This window comes from Pieris napi, chromosome 24 (assembly GCF_905475465.1).
Source record: "Pieris napi chromosome 24, ilPieNapi1.2, whole genome shotgun sequence".
Classification (NCBI taxonomy): domain Eukaryota; kingdom Metazoa; phylum Arthropoda; class Insecta; order Lepidoptera; family Pieridae; genus Pieris; species Pieris napi.
Window position 1 is genome coordinate 3,485,118 of NC_062257.1, and position 19,426 is coordinate 3,504,543.

At 37.8% G+C, this 19,426-nt stretch overlaps 1 protein-coding gene across 3 annotated transcripts in view; it reads right to left on the reverse strand.

Moving 5' to 3' along the window:
* Positions 1–361: 361 nt before the first annotated feature.
* The window catches only part of LOC125061869, a 28,485-nt gene continuing 9,420 nt past the window's right edge, over positions 362–19,426 (reverse strand). For all 3 annotated transcript variants that reach the window (XM_047667503.1, XM_047667504.1, XM_047667505.1), the window contains 5 exons: positions 15,470–15,545; positions 9,648–9,711; positions 6,995–7,102; positions 3,651–3,709; positions 362–3,391 (listed from right to left, as the gene is read on the reverse strand). In XM_047667503.1, the coding sequence (XP_047523459.1) occupies positions 674–3,391; positions 3,651–3,709; positions 6,995–7,102; positions 9,648–9,711; positions 15,470–15,545 (3,025 nt within the window). In that variant the 3' untranslated portion in view covers positions 362–673. The remainder of the gene's footprint in view (positions 3,392–3,650; positions 3,710–6,994; positions 7,103–9,647; positions 9,712–15,469; positions 15,546–19,426) is intronic.

The window sequence follows — 19,426 nt, forward strand, 5'->3', positions numbered from 1 at the left end:
CTGGTTCTGGTTGAGATTATATTTCTTAACATCTATATCTCTTGTTATCTGTATCAGGCTCATGCCAGATGGTGACAGGCATTTTTGAAGTGAAACTTCTTTAGGCACATGAGGGTAAAATTTTTACTGAACGTCACGAAGATGTGCAGCGTTTTAGTCGAAGAAAAGGGGGAGAGCGATTGAGACCGATTGAGAGTGAGTGAGAAGGGTGAATTACCTTATAGAAATTCTATTTTTAAAATTAAAATTTCGTAAAGAGAATTTGTGAAATATTAGTATTTTACATTTTATGCAAAATAATTTATTGAAATATTAAATGACGAATTGTAAATAAAAATGCTACGTGTGTGCACGTGCCACGATAATCGAAGAAATAAATTTAAAAAATTAAATTTATTATTTGTATTAATTTTCGACACTTTTAATATTTTAATGACAATTAAATTCATGAAATTCCTAACATACCTTGCTTTTTCCCACCCTCTCTAAGTAATGTAAAGTTTTAGATTTGTATAAATATGAAGAGTTAAACATTAGTTTGCCAAAGAAGTTTCACTTCTGACATGTGTACTTTGTACGCACGCACTTATTTTTTTTATATTTACGACAAATAACATCGATCACCATTTCATGAAACGATCAATTCTACGTTCGAACCACAACATGTGTACAGTTACAGGTCAACATATGGTGCTCCGTCTATCTTATCTAAGTCTGCCAACAGATCGGCGGCGGGCGTCAACGGATCGAGAATATCCTCCCGCAACACGTCCAATGGAGATGTGAGACCTTGGTCACTATCAACCAGCGTTCTAACTTGGCTAGTTCCGCACAACTCAACGGAATTTCCATTAATAAGAAAATCTCTATTGCTATAACTGAAGATGCTCCTATCTTCTACCATCTGCGGCGTCGACGGCACCGACTTGGACGACAAACCGTTCGTCATAGAGAACGTATCAGCCGCGAACAACTCCCTCGAACGCCGTGAATCTATCTGCAACTCCGGCACACGTTTATACGGAAGAGGAGTACTGGGAACCGAGCGAGATGTGTAATACTTATTTTTATCAGATTCCAGTTCAGATATATGAAACTCTATACTGCTAGTTCGTTTTAAATATTCCTCGACGTTCTCGCTGGATGAATCGTTCGTGAAGCTATCTGTGAACTGACCGGTTCTATCCAACAACTCCCCGCTGGGTATGAAAGAGTTCAAATGCTGATCTGTCAGTATCTGTTGCTCCGGTAATGGGTCACAACCGTTGGTCAGATTGTTGGAGTTGAGTAATGTCGTCGATCCAGCGTTAAGTACCTCGTTACTACTATCTATTGCGTCGTAAATTTTGTCCAAAGTCTCCGGGTTTAGACCAGCTCTAGATATGTCACAGTCGGCTAGGGATCCGAAATCACAAAACTCGTTCGGAACAGGAGTGGGTGGAACTGATCCCACAGGAGTGTTATTGTAGCTGAGAAGTGTCATATTGTTTATCGCCTGTTTCAGAGGCACCGATTGTGACCTGAACGTCGGATCGTGGTTGGAACGATAGTTAGCCATTGGCTCTTGAAAAAACTGGCTCACTTCACTCGATAACGGATCGGCGGATAGAGGATGGCCACTATCCCCATTGACGTTATCCCGAAAGGAATTCGCGAACAGACACACGTTATTGACACCATTCGGAACTGAGTTCTGGAGCACTTGGTACTTGTAGTGGGACAGAATGTTCGGTGAGGGAGGGGCGGACATCGGCGAATACTTCACGTTCGTGTTCGCTGTTTTGGTCACGAATTTTTGGTCATTCGGAACCGCGAACGGTCTATTGTTGTTTGTACAGGGATCGGTCATTCCCAATGTTAGGGGATTGCGCCGTTTTCGGCCGTTCAGTTTCGGGATGGGTCTGGAACATAAGCGGGATCTGGGAACCGGCGTGTTCCTGGGACTGACGAAAGGACTGGCCGCGGTGCTATGGGATACCGGAGAAGTCTGGAGTGAACTGCTCAAAATAACGGGCTTAGAAACTTTCGTCGGACTATTGACTCTCTGACTGAAGCCCAAAGGTGATTTGGAGTTAAAATTTCTGGGTGAATGGCATCCATCGGATATGGGAACGAAGTCGTACTGCTGAGTTCTGGTCGTGGGACTTTGGGGTTCATTGTTACAATTACCATTGTACAGATGAGGTCCCATATTCATCAGCTGTGGAGTATTCTCCGAATTGTATGGAGTCGAATTACCATTTCCATTTGGTATCGAGTTGCACTGTTTGCTTAAATTCTCATTATGAGTGGGGAAATTTGCTTCCCTCACCGTATCGTCTAAACTGACGGGTTTAAAACCGTCCGCATCGGTGGTTTTGTTGACTGGAAAGGTTTCCGCCGGGGCTTGGGTTTCCGAATTTCCCGGGTTAGTCCCGCTTGGATTCTTCAAATTCTTCGCGAGCAATTCGCGGAGCTGGGAGATCTTCTCGTTCTTGCCTTGACTGTGCTCATCCGGGACGTCTTGACTAGTTTCTAAAAAAGCGGACGGGTTCGCGTTCTCCCTCTCCGCGTCTTTCGGGTGAAAGTACTTGAGGAGCTCCTCCTCATGCTCCTGGCTGTTGTTCTCGTTGAGGTAGTCGTCGAGATCGTGTTTGTCTATGTTGCAGATGCTTATCACGCGTTCTCGGTTAAGGATCTCGGAGTGCTTCTCGCCGCAGATGACGCCCGTCTTGATGTTGATGCCGTCGATGCCGCAGCAAGAGTCGTGGGTAGCGTCAGTGGGAGTCCTAAGCGGGGCCTTCGCCCCTATCGGAGTCGCCGCCTCCTGTCTCCGGGCCAGCGCCGCGGCGGTGCTTTTGGACCGGCTCGGTAAGTTTTTTGGATCCTCTAAAAAAGGCTCGGGACGGGCCGGCTCGTAAGCGTCGGGTTGCCTCGGCGCCTTTCCGAGTATTTCGGCGGCGCGCATCTTCTTGGGCAGGTACGTCTCGTGTGTGGAGCGGGGCGAAGTCTGCGTTTCGTTCTGGTACGTCTCGAGGATGAGCTTCTTCCCGGGCAGGGGGAGGCGGGGGTCGGGAGGGCGTCGGCGTTGCCAATCGCTACGCTCCGTGGACAGATCGAGGGAGGCGTCGCTGCTGAGGTTGATGGGAAGATTGGGGGCCGGGTCCGGGGGGAGAGACAGGTCGCGGGGGGCGTACGAGGGCTCGAAGTAGGGCTCGGGCCGATACTCGTGGGGGGGATGGGCGCGGGGAGGAGCCGAGTAGGGAAAAGGCGGACGGACCTCATAAACGTAGGGTTGCTGGTAGTACGGGTCCATCTCGCTTTCGTGCTTCACGGAGGGCACGTATGAGGTAGAGGGGGGCGATTCCACGATCTCCTGGGCTTTGTTTTTCTTTGGTCTTCCCGGTGTTCCCTAAAATATTTAATACACATCATGGCAGTAGCCTTAACCATACAGGACCATATGCACACAATTTTTTAATTTACTTTAAAATATAATTTTATCAGTAAGAAATTATTAGTAAAACTAGGTCAGAATGACTATAGTGTTTTAAGCCCATTTATAACCCCAATATCAGGTTATTTTTTTTGGACTTAATTTCAACAGAAGTACTGCATCTACCACATACCTCAATAGGTTTCAAAAAAACTTAAATACACTATTACTATACCTGTATCTTCCGTTTTAGCTGCTTCATCAATTGAGGGCCAGAAGTTTCTTCTGATGGTACTGAAATAAAAAGAAATCTTCCATTAGACTACTATAGGGTAAGGCCCTAAATGGACTACATACAAATATTGTAAAAAAAAAAGTGTGTGTGTACAAAGTACACATGTCAGAAGTGAAACTTCAGTGGCAAACTAATCTTGAAGTGTTGTTCATATTTATACAAATCTAAAAGTTTAGATTTCCGATACTTAGAGGGACGGAAAAAGGAAGATATGTTAGGAATTTAATGAATTTAATTGTCATTAAAATGTTAAGTGTCGAATAATAAATAATAAACAATAAATAATGTGACGGTAAATTTTTTTCCAACGCCGATAAAGAAGTTTGACTTCAAAAAGGAACATGGCGCGTAACCGAAAAACGTGACGCGTAACGAAAACATGTTACACTAAATTTTTTTCCAACCCCGATAAAGAAGTTTCACTTCAAAAAAATTGCCGCGTTCTATAGTCTGTGGTTCGTTTATACTCTATACTTGGTTACTTCCTTTTGATGGCTTTGATAAACTGATTGTACCTATCGTAATATCTGTTATATTAAAACAACAAAACTATTTCAACAAGTAAATGGTTATTCAATTACACTCTGCTAACAAATATATATATGGGGGCCTCATAGCCTAGCGGTCTTATTAAGTGGCAGCTAGGTGAAGGGTACCGGGTTCGATTCCCGGTTCGAGGGCAAGTTTTAATTTATTTTAAATTTGTTTGTGTTTTGGGACGGTTGTGCGGTACCGGGTGAGTGCCTAAACCGTACATGGAGGACATGGTCGAATTTCTAAGGCAAAAAGCACGATTTATAAAAATCTCATACTTGACGCTGGCTAATGCACAAACCGTGCCAGAGCCATATAAAATATATATATGTATTTTTTTTAATGATACAGAAGACAAACGGGCAGGTGGCTCACCTGATGTTAATTGATACCGCTGCCCATGGGCACTCACACTGCCAGGCGTTCGCAAGCGCGCTGGCTGATTTTTAAGAATTGGTACGCTCTTTGAAGGACCCTAAGTCGAATTGGTTCGGAAATACTTCAGTGGGCAGCTGGTTCCACATAGTGGTGGTACGCAAAAGAAACTGCCGTAAGAAACGCTCAGTTGTATCACGGACTTCAAGGTGATACGTATTTTTCTAACTTAATAAATCATAAAAGTAATCATGAAATAATATTTAAAATCGATTAGGTTGTTTTATATATATGTTAACGTAAAATTGTAAACACCGTTAGATTGTAATCTATCTCGCGAGATTATAAACTGTCGAAAGATTGTGAACCTCAGCTTACGGCTTACAATTTAACGTATTATTATTCGGTAGATTGTACTACACTAACTTAGTTATCATTCAAACTTCTTTGGTCAATTACAGATTAATTTTACTTTCCAACAATTTCATATAACTACCGAATAATAATACCTTAAATTGTAAGCAGTAAGCTGAGGTTCACAATCTTTCGACAGTTTATAATCTCGCGAGATAGATTACAATCTAACGGTGTTTACAATTTTACGGTGACATATACAAACAAAAAGAACAAATATTCGCTTCCAGACACAATGCGTATTAACTACACAATTTTACCAAGTCTGCCTCTTTCCATCACATAATAAACTCAATTTGACAGAAAGAGACAAAAGAGTACTTCAGTTAAAGGGAGTGAACACGAAAGAAATGTAAAAATTCATGATTTTACGATTATTTTGCGTCAAAAATCGTCTTGATATTTCGCAATACGTGTTAAGTACCAGAATAATTTGGGTTTTCAACAAGAAAGTAGCTCATTCAGATAAAAAAGAAGGTCAATCAGATACAAAAATGCCCATTTTTTTTGTTATGTTAGCGAAACCGTTATCGTACCCAAACGACTGAACCAAATTGCATGATTATTATTGTTGTGTGACAGGACAAAAATCTACTTTCAAGAGCTGTCAAACCATTTTCCTGCATGAAGCTTGACATTTGACTGCGCTCAACTGCGGGATTATTGTAAATTTAATACATCTATACTAATATTATAAAGAGGAAAGGTTTGATTTTTTTGTTTGTTTGAAATGAATAAGCTCCGAAACTACTGGACCGATTTCAAAAATTCTTTCACCGTTGGCAAGCTACAACATTCCCGAGTGACATAGGCTATGTTTCATTTTCAAAAAAAATAGGGATGCATACTAAAACTTGAATAATCTAACCCAAGGTGTAAAAAACTAAACAAAAAACTTCCTTCAATCGTGTACGCTGCGAAAACAATTAATGATAGAACAAAATGATGTATAAATTTTTCAGGACACATCACTATCTATCAATAATGTTGCGATAGCATGTCTCTATCTATTATAGTTACGTCACAATAAGCGTCCTTTTATTATTATTTTTTTATTAAAGTACCACTGCTAGAAAAGGCTCTTTATTCGTACCTAGGTATTGATCCTTATCAAAATAAATACCAACGTTTCACATAAGCTACAATTTAATGGCATAACTACCAAAAAAGCATGGTGGTTTGGTGTTCTCCTGCATTTTCTCTTGAATAGTTTACTACTATGTAATATAACAAAAATTCTTAGCCACAGCAACGCTTTGCCGAGTCTACTAGTACATCTTAAACCAACTCATGTAAAATTCCTTTAAAGACAAATTTGCACGCCATTGTGTTTAGCAGAATATGCGAATTATTGTACCTTCCACGTTTTTGTACCATATTTTTGAAATAAATTATTATTATTAATCCTATAACGCGTTTTCGTATAACGCGATTTCTGTCCTATATAAGATTTCTCAAGTTATATTTCTGTAGTGAAATTTATAATGATTTGTCAATTACATACTAAATTTTGCGTACTTTTGCGCCTTTTTCCAAGTTATTATAAATTAAACGAAATAACTTTATCAAATTTGTGTTCCTACATTTTAAGTTGTTAAAAAAACGGTTTTACGAGAATACTCCTACAACGCGATTACTTATAACGCGGTCTTGAACCACGTTATAGGGAGTTTACTGTATTAACAAAATATAAAATCAGGGAACGAATAAAAAAATTATATTGAATGTAAATTTCCATTTTGTTGTATAATAGGGGGCAAACGAGCTTGCGGGACGACCAAAAAGGGCAGTCTACGCAGCCCATAGACACCCATTTTTAGTGGGTGCGTTGCCGACCTTTGAGGGAGGAGTAGACTCGCTTTTTAAACATTTGGAAGTCGTATCTCTGAGGGAAGACCCCCCCCCCAGGAGTCGATTACACAGTTCGCTAGTTCGCAAAAGAAAATGCAAAATCCATTTACCAAGTACTGCCATAGGCGGCGGAGACGCACTTGAAGGTCCAGGTCTGGCTCTCATCATCATTGGACCGACGTGACGGGACAGCTCCGTGATACTGCTGAATTTAACACCTGGAATTTTAAGATTTTGCCTCTTTATTGATTCTGATTATGGCCCCGGAAGGACATTTTTAAAATATCTTGTAAATCTCTTTATAAATTAATTTGTTATAACGAAAAATTCTCTATAATGTAAAAATGACTTAAAATTTATTTTGTTTAACCTAATACCCATACCTTAATATATATAAATTACGTGTAACGTTGTTTGTCCGCTATGGACTCCTAAACTACCGAACCGATTTCAATCAAATTTCCACACCGTGTGTAGTTTGATCCAACTTAAAAGTGTGTAGTTTGATCCAACTTAAAAGTGTGTAGTTTGATCCAGCTTACATCTCAAATTATACCCGCAATATTATTTTATTGTAAAATATTTGTTTATTATTTGATAGTCACAATTCTAACAGATGGCGCTGTGTTCAAAGTACCAACGTTTCACATAAGCTACAATTCAATGGCATAACCACCATAAAGCATGGTGGTCCCCATGACTGGTGTTCTCCTACCGTTTCCCTTGAATAGTTTGCTACTATGTAATATAACAAAAACCTTAGCCACAGCAACGCTTGGCCGGTCTGCTAGTAACATATAAAAATGCTCGGTCCCTTGAAATTCGATATAAAGAGTTTACACTGTATTATAAAGAGGACAGATTTATGCATTGCTCCAAAACTACTGGACAGATTCGAGTATTTGTCGACCAATTCTTTCACCATTGGAACCCTGCGTTATTCTGGATAAATAGACTGAATGAATAGAATATTGAAGTGAAACTTCTTTAGAATCGTTGTGATTTCAAACCGGATGCAACGGAAAAAGCGACAGGAAAAAGAGACAGACACATAAATTAATAGGATTTGGCGTGGGAGAGAGTGAGATAGGAGGCATTATACAGTGTATAAACTTTAAATTAGTGTGTATTTGAACATTTTCTGTAATAAAAAAACAGATTTGATGAAAATAAAATAAGTAAGTCAAGTAAGTAGTTTAATTATAAAATTAGATTATTTATCAATTTTATTTACAAATCATTAGTTATAGAAACTTTTTGAAGTGAAAACTTCGTACTACACTCAATTAAAAGTTTATACACTTTTATTGTTTATGCTTCCTATCTGATTTTCTCCCACGTTGGATCTTGTGAATTTATTTCAAACTTTTATTATTTTAGTTTTTACCAAATTAAAGATTGATATGTATTAAAGTTTTAATAAAAATTTAACATAGTTATATATTTTTTTAAAGAAAAGATCCTACATTTAGATAGAGAAAAAGTCTAATTTACATATTTTAATTATAAAAACTTTGTTTTTGAAGGTTTCACTTCTACCGCGTGTGAATTGGACACATGGTATGGTTCTGTATAAAATTACGAGTATATATATTTAAAAAGGTGTAAAAATAATTCTTTAATCGCGGTCAATGTGGAATATTATTTCTTTTGTAAATACGCGTTTGTAGATTTTATAAAATAAATCTCACGTACTCCTTATATAGATTTACAATACATGTAGGTATTTTGAGCATTGATTTGTGAATCTAACGCCACCCAAACATGCATACAAAAAAAAAATCATTCAAATCGGTCCAGCCGTTTAAGAGGAGTTCAGTAACATACACACGTACAGTAGAATTATATATATAACGATAATTCATTCATTCAATGTCCTGCCACTATCACTTTGACATGATACATAAGTTTAATTCCGTTTGCACATTCGTAATTAAATGTCATGAGTCCTTGGCATAAACAAATCATTACTTATAGGTCGGTTATCGAAAGCTGGCGCGTTCACAGTACTCACACTAATGCAATTTCACTATACAGTATGTTTAAAAATATGACTTTTTTGCCAAGCCATATATTTTAGTCTACTCTGGTTTTAGTAAGGTTGGGTGGGTTGTAAATAAATAAAAATGTGTCAAATACATATAAATATTATGTGCATACGAGGGTGGGTCCAAAAGTTCTAAGCCCAACCAAGGACGTTAAAGAGTAGTTTATGTAAATAATTTTTAATTTTTCGACATAAGCTCCATCTAGCTCAACACACTTCACTTTTACTTCACTAACTATTCTTTCAATACTCCTCTTAGAAACCCCAGTCGCATCTGATGTCAAATTAAATATAACATTTTTTCATTAAACTGTTTTTATTAAGATGCTTAAAATAATTAAAAACATTGTGCACCATTTCACGAGATTGCCCTGGTAATGTTTGAAAAAAGATCAACATAAACAGTAGCAAAAGCAAAACAATAACTGTCTCTTTTATACTCATAAGCTTGACCGAGCGCGAGAGAGACGGACAGTCTTTTCATGTTGTATTTGTGATTGTATTTCAGTATGACATCACGCCTCGCTTATTCACAGACACTACACAAGCACAAAGTGTAAATGTGTTGAAGCCGCCAGCTTTAAATAACATACCAATACCGCTAAGCCTGACTTCCATATGTCAAAATTAATTGGATTTTGACATATGGGGCTACTGCTCATTGTCATTGTCAAAAGTTATGACGTACTTTCCGAGGCGTAATATTATTTACTTACCTAACTTAGATTCCGCCCACTCGCATATAACTCTTTCGTGTTCGCTGGTTCCGATGTGACCTTCCTGTAATAATACATATATATTATTATATATGTATAATATTTTAGTAACAATCAGTGCAATTATACCGTTAAACAAAAGCAATGTTCTGTCTCTATTCGTTTAAGCGTAAACACAAATCAACGGAAAGAGACAAAAGGTCTCAGTAGTCCCTTTATTGAATTTAAAGTATACTTTTGTTCAAATCTGATATGGCTGGCGTCTTTGGCGGTGTTGGCCTTTAGCATGTGACTCTCAACTCTGAGGTCGTAGGTTCAATCCCCGGCTGTGCACCAATGTACTTTCTTTCTATGATATTTGTAAATATGTGAGGAACATGTATACTAACTTTTTTTAGTATAGTAGTTTATTCTAAGAGTACATTGTCTTCACATATAATTATTTAATAAATGTAACAAAATATTGTAAACCTATTTTAAAGGAGTAAGTGTGGAGTTTCTTGCCCATTCTTCTCCACACGAAACTACCTTTTGGAAGGGGCAACTAGAATCTTCTTTGTATTTTTTTTGACGTTCAAAAGTGCCATTTTAGGTGGTCTAATTGAAATAAATGATTTGACTTTGACTATGTGCGCATTTAACATTCGCTCGAATGGTGAAGGAAAACATCGTGAGGATAACGGCTTGCCTTAGACCCAAAAAGTCCACGACGTGTGACAGGCACTGTAGGTTGATCACCTACTAGCCTATTGACAAATGATCTGATATTCAGAAATCTGAGGCCCAAACCTAAAATGGTTGTAGCGCCACTGATTTATTTTTTCATAGCATCTTTGGATGTAACTGTGTGTGTGATCGGGTATAGCGACTGTTTTTATTGAATCATTTGCAACAAATTCAATAATATATAATTAATAATACATAATTAAGACGTTGTCCTGTACGATTTTTCAAGCGATTAGAATATTAAACAAAGTATGAAAGTACAGACTGCAGCGCCATATGCGGGGCTTATTTGTGAATATAAACAATCTAGGGCTCCACCCAAACGCATTCAAAATATCATTCAAATCGGTCCAGCTGTTTAAGAGGAATTCAGTGACATACACACGTACAGTAGAATTATAAATATGTAAACTATCCTATCTTTTAAGTTAGAACAGACTGTACACGGTGTTCAAATTTGATTGAAATCGCTTAAGTAGTTTAGGAGTCCATAGCGGACAAACAACGTGACGCGTAATTTATATATATTAAGATATAATATATAATATAAATGCCTAATATCTTTTGTAGACAATCACACAGATGGTCAGCAAGTGTGACTTCTACATTTCATTTATAGATATTAGCTAAGTGGTTAAGCGTAATCCGCAACGAAGTGATATTCTTAGTACTGTGTTCTCACTCAGAATATGTGTATGTAGGAGACTTTTTAACTTTTAATTTAATTTAATTAACTGAACACCCTTACACACGATTTTCATTACTCACACTGCTAACTATAATATTAATATTATTATCATTTTTTTCTACTTAGTATTATTATTATTTTTCTTTGCTACTGAGGCGCAAATTAGCTGCTGTGGTATCTGGCAGAATGACCAGCGCTGTGGAACTTTCTGCTCCTCAGCATAATGCTGAGCCAGGGCCAATTACAACCACAATACACACACATTGCACACTAGAAGCGAACCGAATGGCAAAAGGGAATTTTTAATTTTTATTGTTTTTGATATGTCTTATTTTATTTTTGAAGTTATACTTCTTTAGGCGCGTTATGAAAAATTGATGAGAGTGAAATTTTACGATGCGCGCGCACCGTGACACAAAATTAATAGAATGAAGTTGCCCACGGAAAATGCTACGGCATTGGACATAATTTAAAAACAACATTCGAATAATAATAGAATTTATGTTACACCCGCTATTCCACCACTGCACAGGGAGGATGACTCGCTGGCCCACACTGCGAAGGAGAAGGCCGACCTTTTAGGCTGTCTCTTCGCGTCCAACTCGACTTTGGATGACCGAGGAAGATCACCACCGACCATTTCGCGGTGTGATTCTTCGATGCCGGAAATCACATTCCGGCAACGTGCTGTCCGCAGAGCACTATCTTCCTTGGACATTCATAAGTCGAGCGGGCCGGATGGTATCCCCCCAATTGTGCTGCGTACTTGTGCTCCTGAGTTGGCTCCGGTCTTAACGCGCCTTTTCCGGTACCTGTACTCGCTTGGCACTGTCCCGAAGTGCTGGAAAACCGCTTCGATACATCCGATCCCTAAAAAAGGCGATCGCTCTGATCCGTCCAACTATCGCCCAATAGCCATAACCTCCTTGTTCTCCAAAATAATGGAATCCATTGTTAACTGCCAGCTCTTGAGGTATCTAGAGGGCCACCAGCTGATTAGCGATTATCAGTACGGCTTTCGTCGTGGTCGTTCGGCTGGTGACCTTCTTGTATACCTTACACATAGATGGGCAGAGGCAATTGAGTCCAAGGGGGAGGCGCTGGCGGTTAGTTTGGACATAGCGAAAGCCTTCGATCGGCTGTGGCACAGAGCACTGCTCTCGAAGCTTCCAGCCTATGGGCTACCCGAGAAATTATGCGATTGGATCTCCAGCTTTCTGGCTGATCGGAGCATCAAGGTCGTCATCGACGGAGCATGCTCCGACCTTAAACCCGTGTACGCGGGGGTCCCACAAGGCTGTGTTCTATCCCCGACCCTGTTTCTTCTGCATATCAATGATATGTTGCAACTTAGCAACATTCATTGCTATGCGGATGACAGCACTGGGGATACTTTTTACACTGGCCGGGCAGGTATTTCTCGGGCAGTTGTCGATGAGTACCGGAACAAACTTGTGTCTGAAGTCGAAACTCTTCTACGTGGAGTCTCAGACTGGGGCAGACTAAACCTAGTCCAATTTAACCCCAAGAAGACACAAGTTTGCGCGTTTTCCGCTAAAAAAACACCCTTTGTCGCTACTCCTCTTTTCGAAAACACTCTTCTTAAAGCCACAGCCAGCATTGGAATACTTGGCGTTGACATATCGAACGACGTTCAGTTTCGCGGTCACTTGGAGGGAAAGGCTAAATTAGCCTCCAAGAAGCTTGGTGTGCTCAGCAAGGCGAGACGGTACTTCACTCCGGGCCACCGCATGCAACTATATAAAGCGCAAATTCGGCCCCACATGGAGTACTGCTCTCACCTCTGGGCGGGGGCTCCCCAGTACCAGCTCCTTCCACTTGACCGTATTCAACGCAGAGCGGTTCGAATCGTTGACGACCAATCCCTTTCCGAGCAGCTTGATCCTTTGGCGTTGCGTAGAGATGTGGGGTCTCTCTGCATCTTCTACCGCATTTACCATGGAGAGTGTTCAGAGGAGTTGTTCGGATTAATACCTGCAGCTGAGTTTCGTCATCGGACGTCGAGGCAGAGTACGAAATTCCACCCGTATCACCTCGACGTCCGCCGTTCCACAACTGAGCGTTTTTCAAGGCAGTTTTTGCCGCGCACCACCTCTTTGTGGAACCAGCTGCCCATTGAGGTATTTCCGAACCAATTCGACTTAGGGTCCTTCAAGAAAAGAGCGTACCGATTCCTGAAAGGCCGGCAACGCACTCGCGAGCCCTCTGGCATTGAGAGTGTCCATGGGCGGCGGTATCACTTAACATCAGGTGAGCCTCCTGCCCGTTTGCCCCCTGTTTTATAAAAAAAAAAAAAAAAAAAACACTTAATGTAAGAGAATAATAATAAATATTTATTTATTTAATTTTTCAAATGTAAACTGAACTTTATTGACTATAATGACTCCTTTTCCAGTCTTTGATTATTTAATTGTAATTAATTATTTGCATGCAATCAAAAACTATTTTTAATAATGCCAAAGAAGTATAACTTCTTACGCCCGTACATAAGTACACGCACCCTTTTTTTCTTTAAGTATTGTTATTTTGTGTGTTTATGTGTGTGTGTTTTCGTATGTAATAAATGTTATGTCTATGTCTACTGCCTGTAACGACGTCCAAATAATCCACTGTATATATCATTTTCAAAACTTCAATATAAATGTTTACAATACAATGAATTTTCTATATTGTATTTAAATTGCTCACTTTCGTTCCATTTCAAATCCGTTTTTAGTGTGATTATATTACGATGTTTTCAGATATGTGTGCAGATATCATATCATTTTAATTGAATGAAAAAGAATTTTGAAATAAACTATTTTGATATTAATTATAATTGACGACTCATTGGTCTAGTGGTTACTATGGTTAGTATAGACTGCGAATCCATGGGTCCGGGTTCGATCCCCGGCTGAGACGAACATCGATATGATGAGCATTTGGTGTTGTGCTTAGGTCTTGGGTGTTTAAATATGTATTTATATGTCTATCTATAATATGTATGTATATCCGTTGCCTAGTACCCATAACACAAGCTTCACCAGCTTAGCATGGGACTAGGTCAATTGGTGTGAATTGTCTTTAAAAAAATATATCTATAAACGAGCAGTGTTGGAGCGTGCACTCTAGAAGTTCGTACGTTCGAATCACGGCTGTGCTCTTTTTTTGGGAGGCATTTGAACTCGCTCCTACGATGAAGGAAAACATTGTGAGGAAACCGACATAGGACCGAAAAACCGTAAAATTTTTTTATGGAACATAAGATACAAGTATCACTTATTCCACGTCATTAAATTTGAATTTGTAGGCATCCCTACTCATCGGCAAAGAAGACAGAGGGTGTAGGCCGAGAGGAAAAGCCGGCGTAAAAAGCGTACTCTTTTAAAATAGCAAATCATCAACCAACACTTATTTTAAAACAAATATCGCAGATAATAGAAGTAGCCTGTCTAGCACTAGTCCCAGGCCCTTTTATCAACTAGATAATCGTTGACTTTATAGTAAGCCTTTTTACACAGCTTTTCATTAATACATTTCTTAAATTTATTGAAAGGCAGAGATAAAAGAGCCTCTGGGATTTTATTAAAGAAGAGTATCCCTTTTCCCAAAAAAGAATTACTAACTTTAGATAGTCTAGTACGGAAATTGCAGCCTGCGTTTGTTCCGAGTATTACCATTGTGCGTATGTTCTATTCTAGTAAACTTATCACTATTTTTGTATTACCTTTTGGACTGGAATTCCTGTATATATTTTAGGGATGCATCGATACGCCTTTTTGCCGATACGATACCGATACTCTTATAGAAATATCGCCGATTCCGATACCGATACCGATACTAATGCTTATTCAATTCAAATTAAATTAAGGTAAAATATATCAAGTTTTTAATTTTTATTATAAGATATAAACAGTCACAAACTTTTAATAAGATTAAAGGTTTAGTAAATAAAATCAAGAATTAAGAGTAATAGTTAAATTAAAATAAAATAAATAACTGTTAATAGTTAAAATTAACATTGATAAGATTTTTGTAATTCTGTATTTTATTTTATTTGGTATTGAAAAAATACTACGCGCGATAGCAGTTAAAAACCAACTAAAGTGTCTAGCGAAATGGAAAACGCGGGGACTAAGCGGGTATGAGGGGCATAGATAGTCCGTGCCTCGTTTCCCACGCCCCGGATCAAACAAGATGCGCGTTTACATTACTTTTTTCTTTAAAGCGCGAAATTTGAAAAGTATCGTTGTATCGGCAATTAAAATATCGCCGATACCGATATATCGGCAAACCCAAAGTATCGCCGATATATCGGTATCGGTATCGGATGCATCCCTAATATATTTTTATATACAGGAATTCCAGGCCGAGAGGTAGCGCCTGGTTCTTCTATCAATAAAATTACCTTGGATGACTCTCCCAAATCAGGAAGCTGAGGAACTTCAAGCTTAATTTTCTTACGAAGACCTGCGTAACAGTACCTAAAATAAAATACAAATAATTTTGTAAATACAGTCAAACCTGGGTAAGTGAGAACTGGATAAGTGAGAGTAATAGCCGGGACCCGTCATTTTAAGCTCCTAAAACCTCTATTAGCGAGAAACAAAAACCTCTGTAAGAGAGAGTCGTTTTTCCCTCATGGACCTCCGTAAGTGAGACTGCTACATATCTTTACCTCTATAAGCGACAGTTGGGCTTTATTTATTTATATTATGTACTTTAAATGCGTTAGAGACGATCGCACTTGCTGTGCGTGTTATTGCTGCGTACCTCTATAAGAGAGAAACGCTACCCATGTAACTGCATTAGCGAGAGCATAAGCATAAGAGCATAACTCGGGTTAGTGAGAAACCTCTATAAGCGAGAATGATATTGCTCCCTTGAACTCTCGCTTATCCAGGTTTGACTGTATACCGCGCATGCGTTAAGATTATTTCCTAAGGCCCTTTCTCCACTGCTCCGGTCCGGCACCGGAATGAGTCATGAGAAAAATATCGGAAGGCCGGATTGCGCTTCTCCACTATATCCGATCCGACAAATTCAAATTCAAAAATCATTTAATCATATTGGTAACACTTATGACTTGTCTGTAAAGAAATACATATAAATGCTTCTAATTTTATATTTAGTGCCAGTTCTCAAATCAAGGGCGTAGAACGGAAGAGAAGAACTGGCAATAAACTCTCCGCCACTCTGTTTAATCGCCATGTTTTTTTTTTACACAACGTTTGTAAGGAGCTGCAACCATTAAACCATGTTCCACATGACATATTAAGTAATTAATAATAATAACATAAATTAAAAACAAAGAGTTGTCCTCTATCAGCAGGAGGCATGGTGAAATAGGAGCACGCACTTACATTCTCGTGGGAACAACACGCAAACACATAGTCGAAAAATCAAGTATATTATCATGCAACACTTATATTAACTAAAACCCATATACTTTATTTTATTAATAAAACGTTCTAAATTCTGAATATTTTATTGCCCTGGCAAGTTTATTATTTTTTTTATATTGTCTATCTTAAAATATTATAATCTACTTAATAAATAGTTCACTAATACTATGGTATAAAAAAATATAAATAAATAGCAACATAATTTGGTTTGGTCCAGGTTATCCAGATTCTTTCAAATTAAACAAACTATAAATAAACCTGTGAAAAATAATTTATAACCTCTTGGATATTTGGATATACTTGGACCGATAAAACACCGCGTCCCGATTTAGCAAGTTATCGGATCGTTGAAAATCGGATGCCGGAGTAGTGGAGAAGTACGTAAGTACTGTTGTGAGTTTCTAAATCGGATCGGTAATTAACGTTTGCCGGACCGGAGCAGTGGAGAAACGGCCTAATATTAAGTTTCATAGAACACTGGTCTAAGATCCCGATATACAACGACCTTCACCGAGATGCTTATTTAATGAAACGTATTTTATATTTAATTTAATATGTCAATAAATATAATCCATATGGGTTGCCTAGCAAATTTCAGTCCAGAGTATTCTAATTAATATTTAAAAAAAAAATATTTTTTTTTACATTTCACCGGTATGATTATTAGATAAATTCTATACCAATCGAAAGTATTAAGCCCATAGAATATGCAAACGTTAGGGTGTTTTTAATCAATTAATTATTTATGTGTATATTTTTTAAGTGACACTAAAGTATATATACATCTTTAGTAAAAAAGAAAGTTATAGTGATACATATATAATACTACTACCCTGATTAAAAATATTGATTGAAAAAAATTAAAACAATTTACTACATGCAAATTATTAAAAAATATATTTTTTTTTAAATATTAATTAAAATACTCTGGACTGAAATTTGCTAGGCAAACCATATGGATTATATTTATTAACATATTAAATTAAATATAAAATACGTTTCATTAAATAAGCATCTCGGTGAAGGTCGTTGTATATCGGGATCTTATACTACTAGACCAGTGCCGATAATTTTTGAAACCAAAAAAAATTACAGTAGGATGAAACCCATTAGAAAAGCAGGAGAATATTATAAAAATTAAAGGAAAAATAAATTACGGGCGATCTGAGGTCGGGAAGGGGTATGGGGGGAGTTTTAAGGGTAAAAAACGGTTTATCTCGATTTCCGGCAAAACTAAAAGTCCTATCGAAGAAAGTTAAATGGCAATGTTGTAGGTAATAAAAAGATCTAAAACTTTTGTATTCACACATTTTTCACATAACCTCAAAATTTATGTGAAAAATTAAAAAAACCAAGTTTTTGGTTTTTAATTTTTATCTTTTACAAAAATATTTTTTTTTTAACGAAATTTGGTGAAAACTTACCTTTCTATGTCCCAAATACGCTGTAATTTATTTGATTAAAAATATTTATTTGTTCACCTTATTTTGAATTAATATCGAAAAAACACCCTAATTTTCAATCGAAAATTCTGACGTCAAAATTTCAGCTTTTTTCAAAAAGTTGGTGTGCTTTCAGTTCGTTGAAATCTCTACTTTCCTATGGTAAAAAAATATATATAATATATATATTACCGTAGTAAATCTTCTCAGAAAACGCAAAAAATCGTATGCAGTAACGCCCAGACCCGTCATCCCCTTCCCTACTTCTCAAATCAAAATAGCAATAAATAGGCATCTGATTATAATTTAAAGAAGATTCATAGAGAAGTAAGGAAGGGGATGACAGGTCTGGGCGTTACTGCATACGATTTTTTGCGTTTTCTGAGAAGATTTACTTTTTGAAAAAAGCTGAAATTTTGACGTCAGAATTTTCGATTGAAAATTAGGGTGTTTTTTCGATATTAATTCAAAATAAGGTGAACAAATAAATATTTTTAATCAAATAAATTACAGCGTATTTGGGACATAGAAAGGTAAGTTTTCACCAAATTTCGTTAAAAAAAAAATATTTTTGTAAAAGATAAAAATTAAAAACCAAAAACTTGGTTTTTTGAATTTTTCACATAAATTTTGAGGTTATGTGAAAAATGTGTGAATACAAAAGTTTTAGATCTTTTTATTACCTACAACATTGCCATTTAACTTTCTTCGATAGGACTTTTAGTTTTGCCGGAAATCGAGATGAACCGTTTTTTACCCTTAAAACTCCCCCCCTACCCCTTCCCGACCTCAGATCGACCGTAATTTATTTTTCCTTTCATTTTGATCATATTCCCCTCCTTTTCTAATGGGTTTCATCCTACTGTAATTTTTTTCACTTTTTATTTACTTTAAAGGCTATCTGCACTGGTCTATACTAGCTGTCACGCTTCGCTGTGGCACATTGTGATTGAATGGTTGAATTTCGATTTGGTAATATGCGTAGTTCGATCACGACACGATCACACAAAAGTTCCTTGATTTAAGTGAATATTTAATTCAGATAATAATCAGATGCAATTTTTTACAATGTAATTGTGAACGAATATTGTATCTCATGTGACTACGCCATTACTATTGCGGTTGTCAGCGAGTGTTTTGCGCACGCAGATGAGGACAGAGAGAGGGAGAGAGAGAGGGAGAGAGAGAGGGAGAGAGAGAGAGAGGGAGAGAGAGAGGGAGAGAGAGAGGGAGAGAGAGAGGGAGAGAGAGAGGGGGAGAGAGAGAAGGAGAGCGAGGCAGATGGCGCGGTCACTGGTACACAGCTGATCGTTAAAAAACTGTTTCTTCGCGGTCGCGGGTATGTAACTGATGCAAAAAAATAGATCTTAGACCTATCAGCTTAAGTCAGGTAAGTCTGGACTAAATCTAAGACCCCAAACTATAGAAGCGAGTATAAAGGCCGGCAACGCACTTGCGAGCCTTCTAGCTATGTTAGTTCATGGGCGGTGATATCACTTAATCATTAAGTGAGCCTCC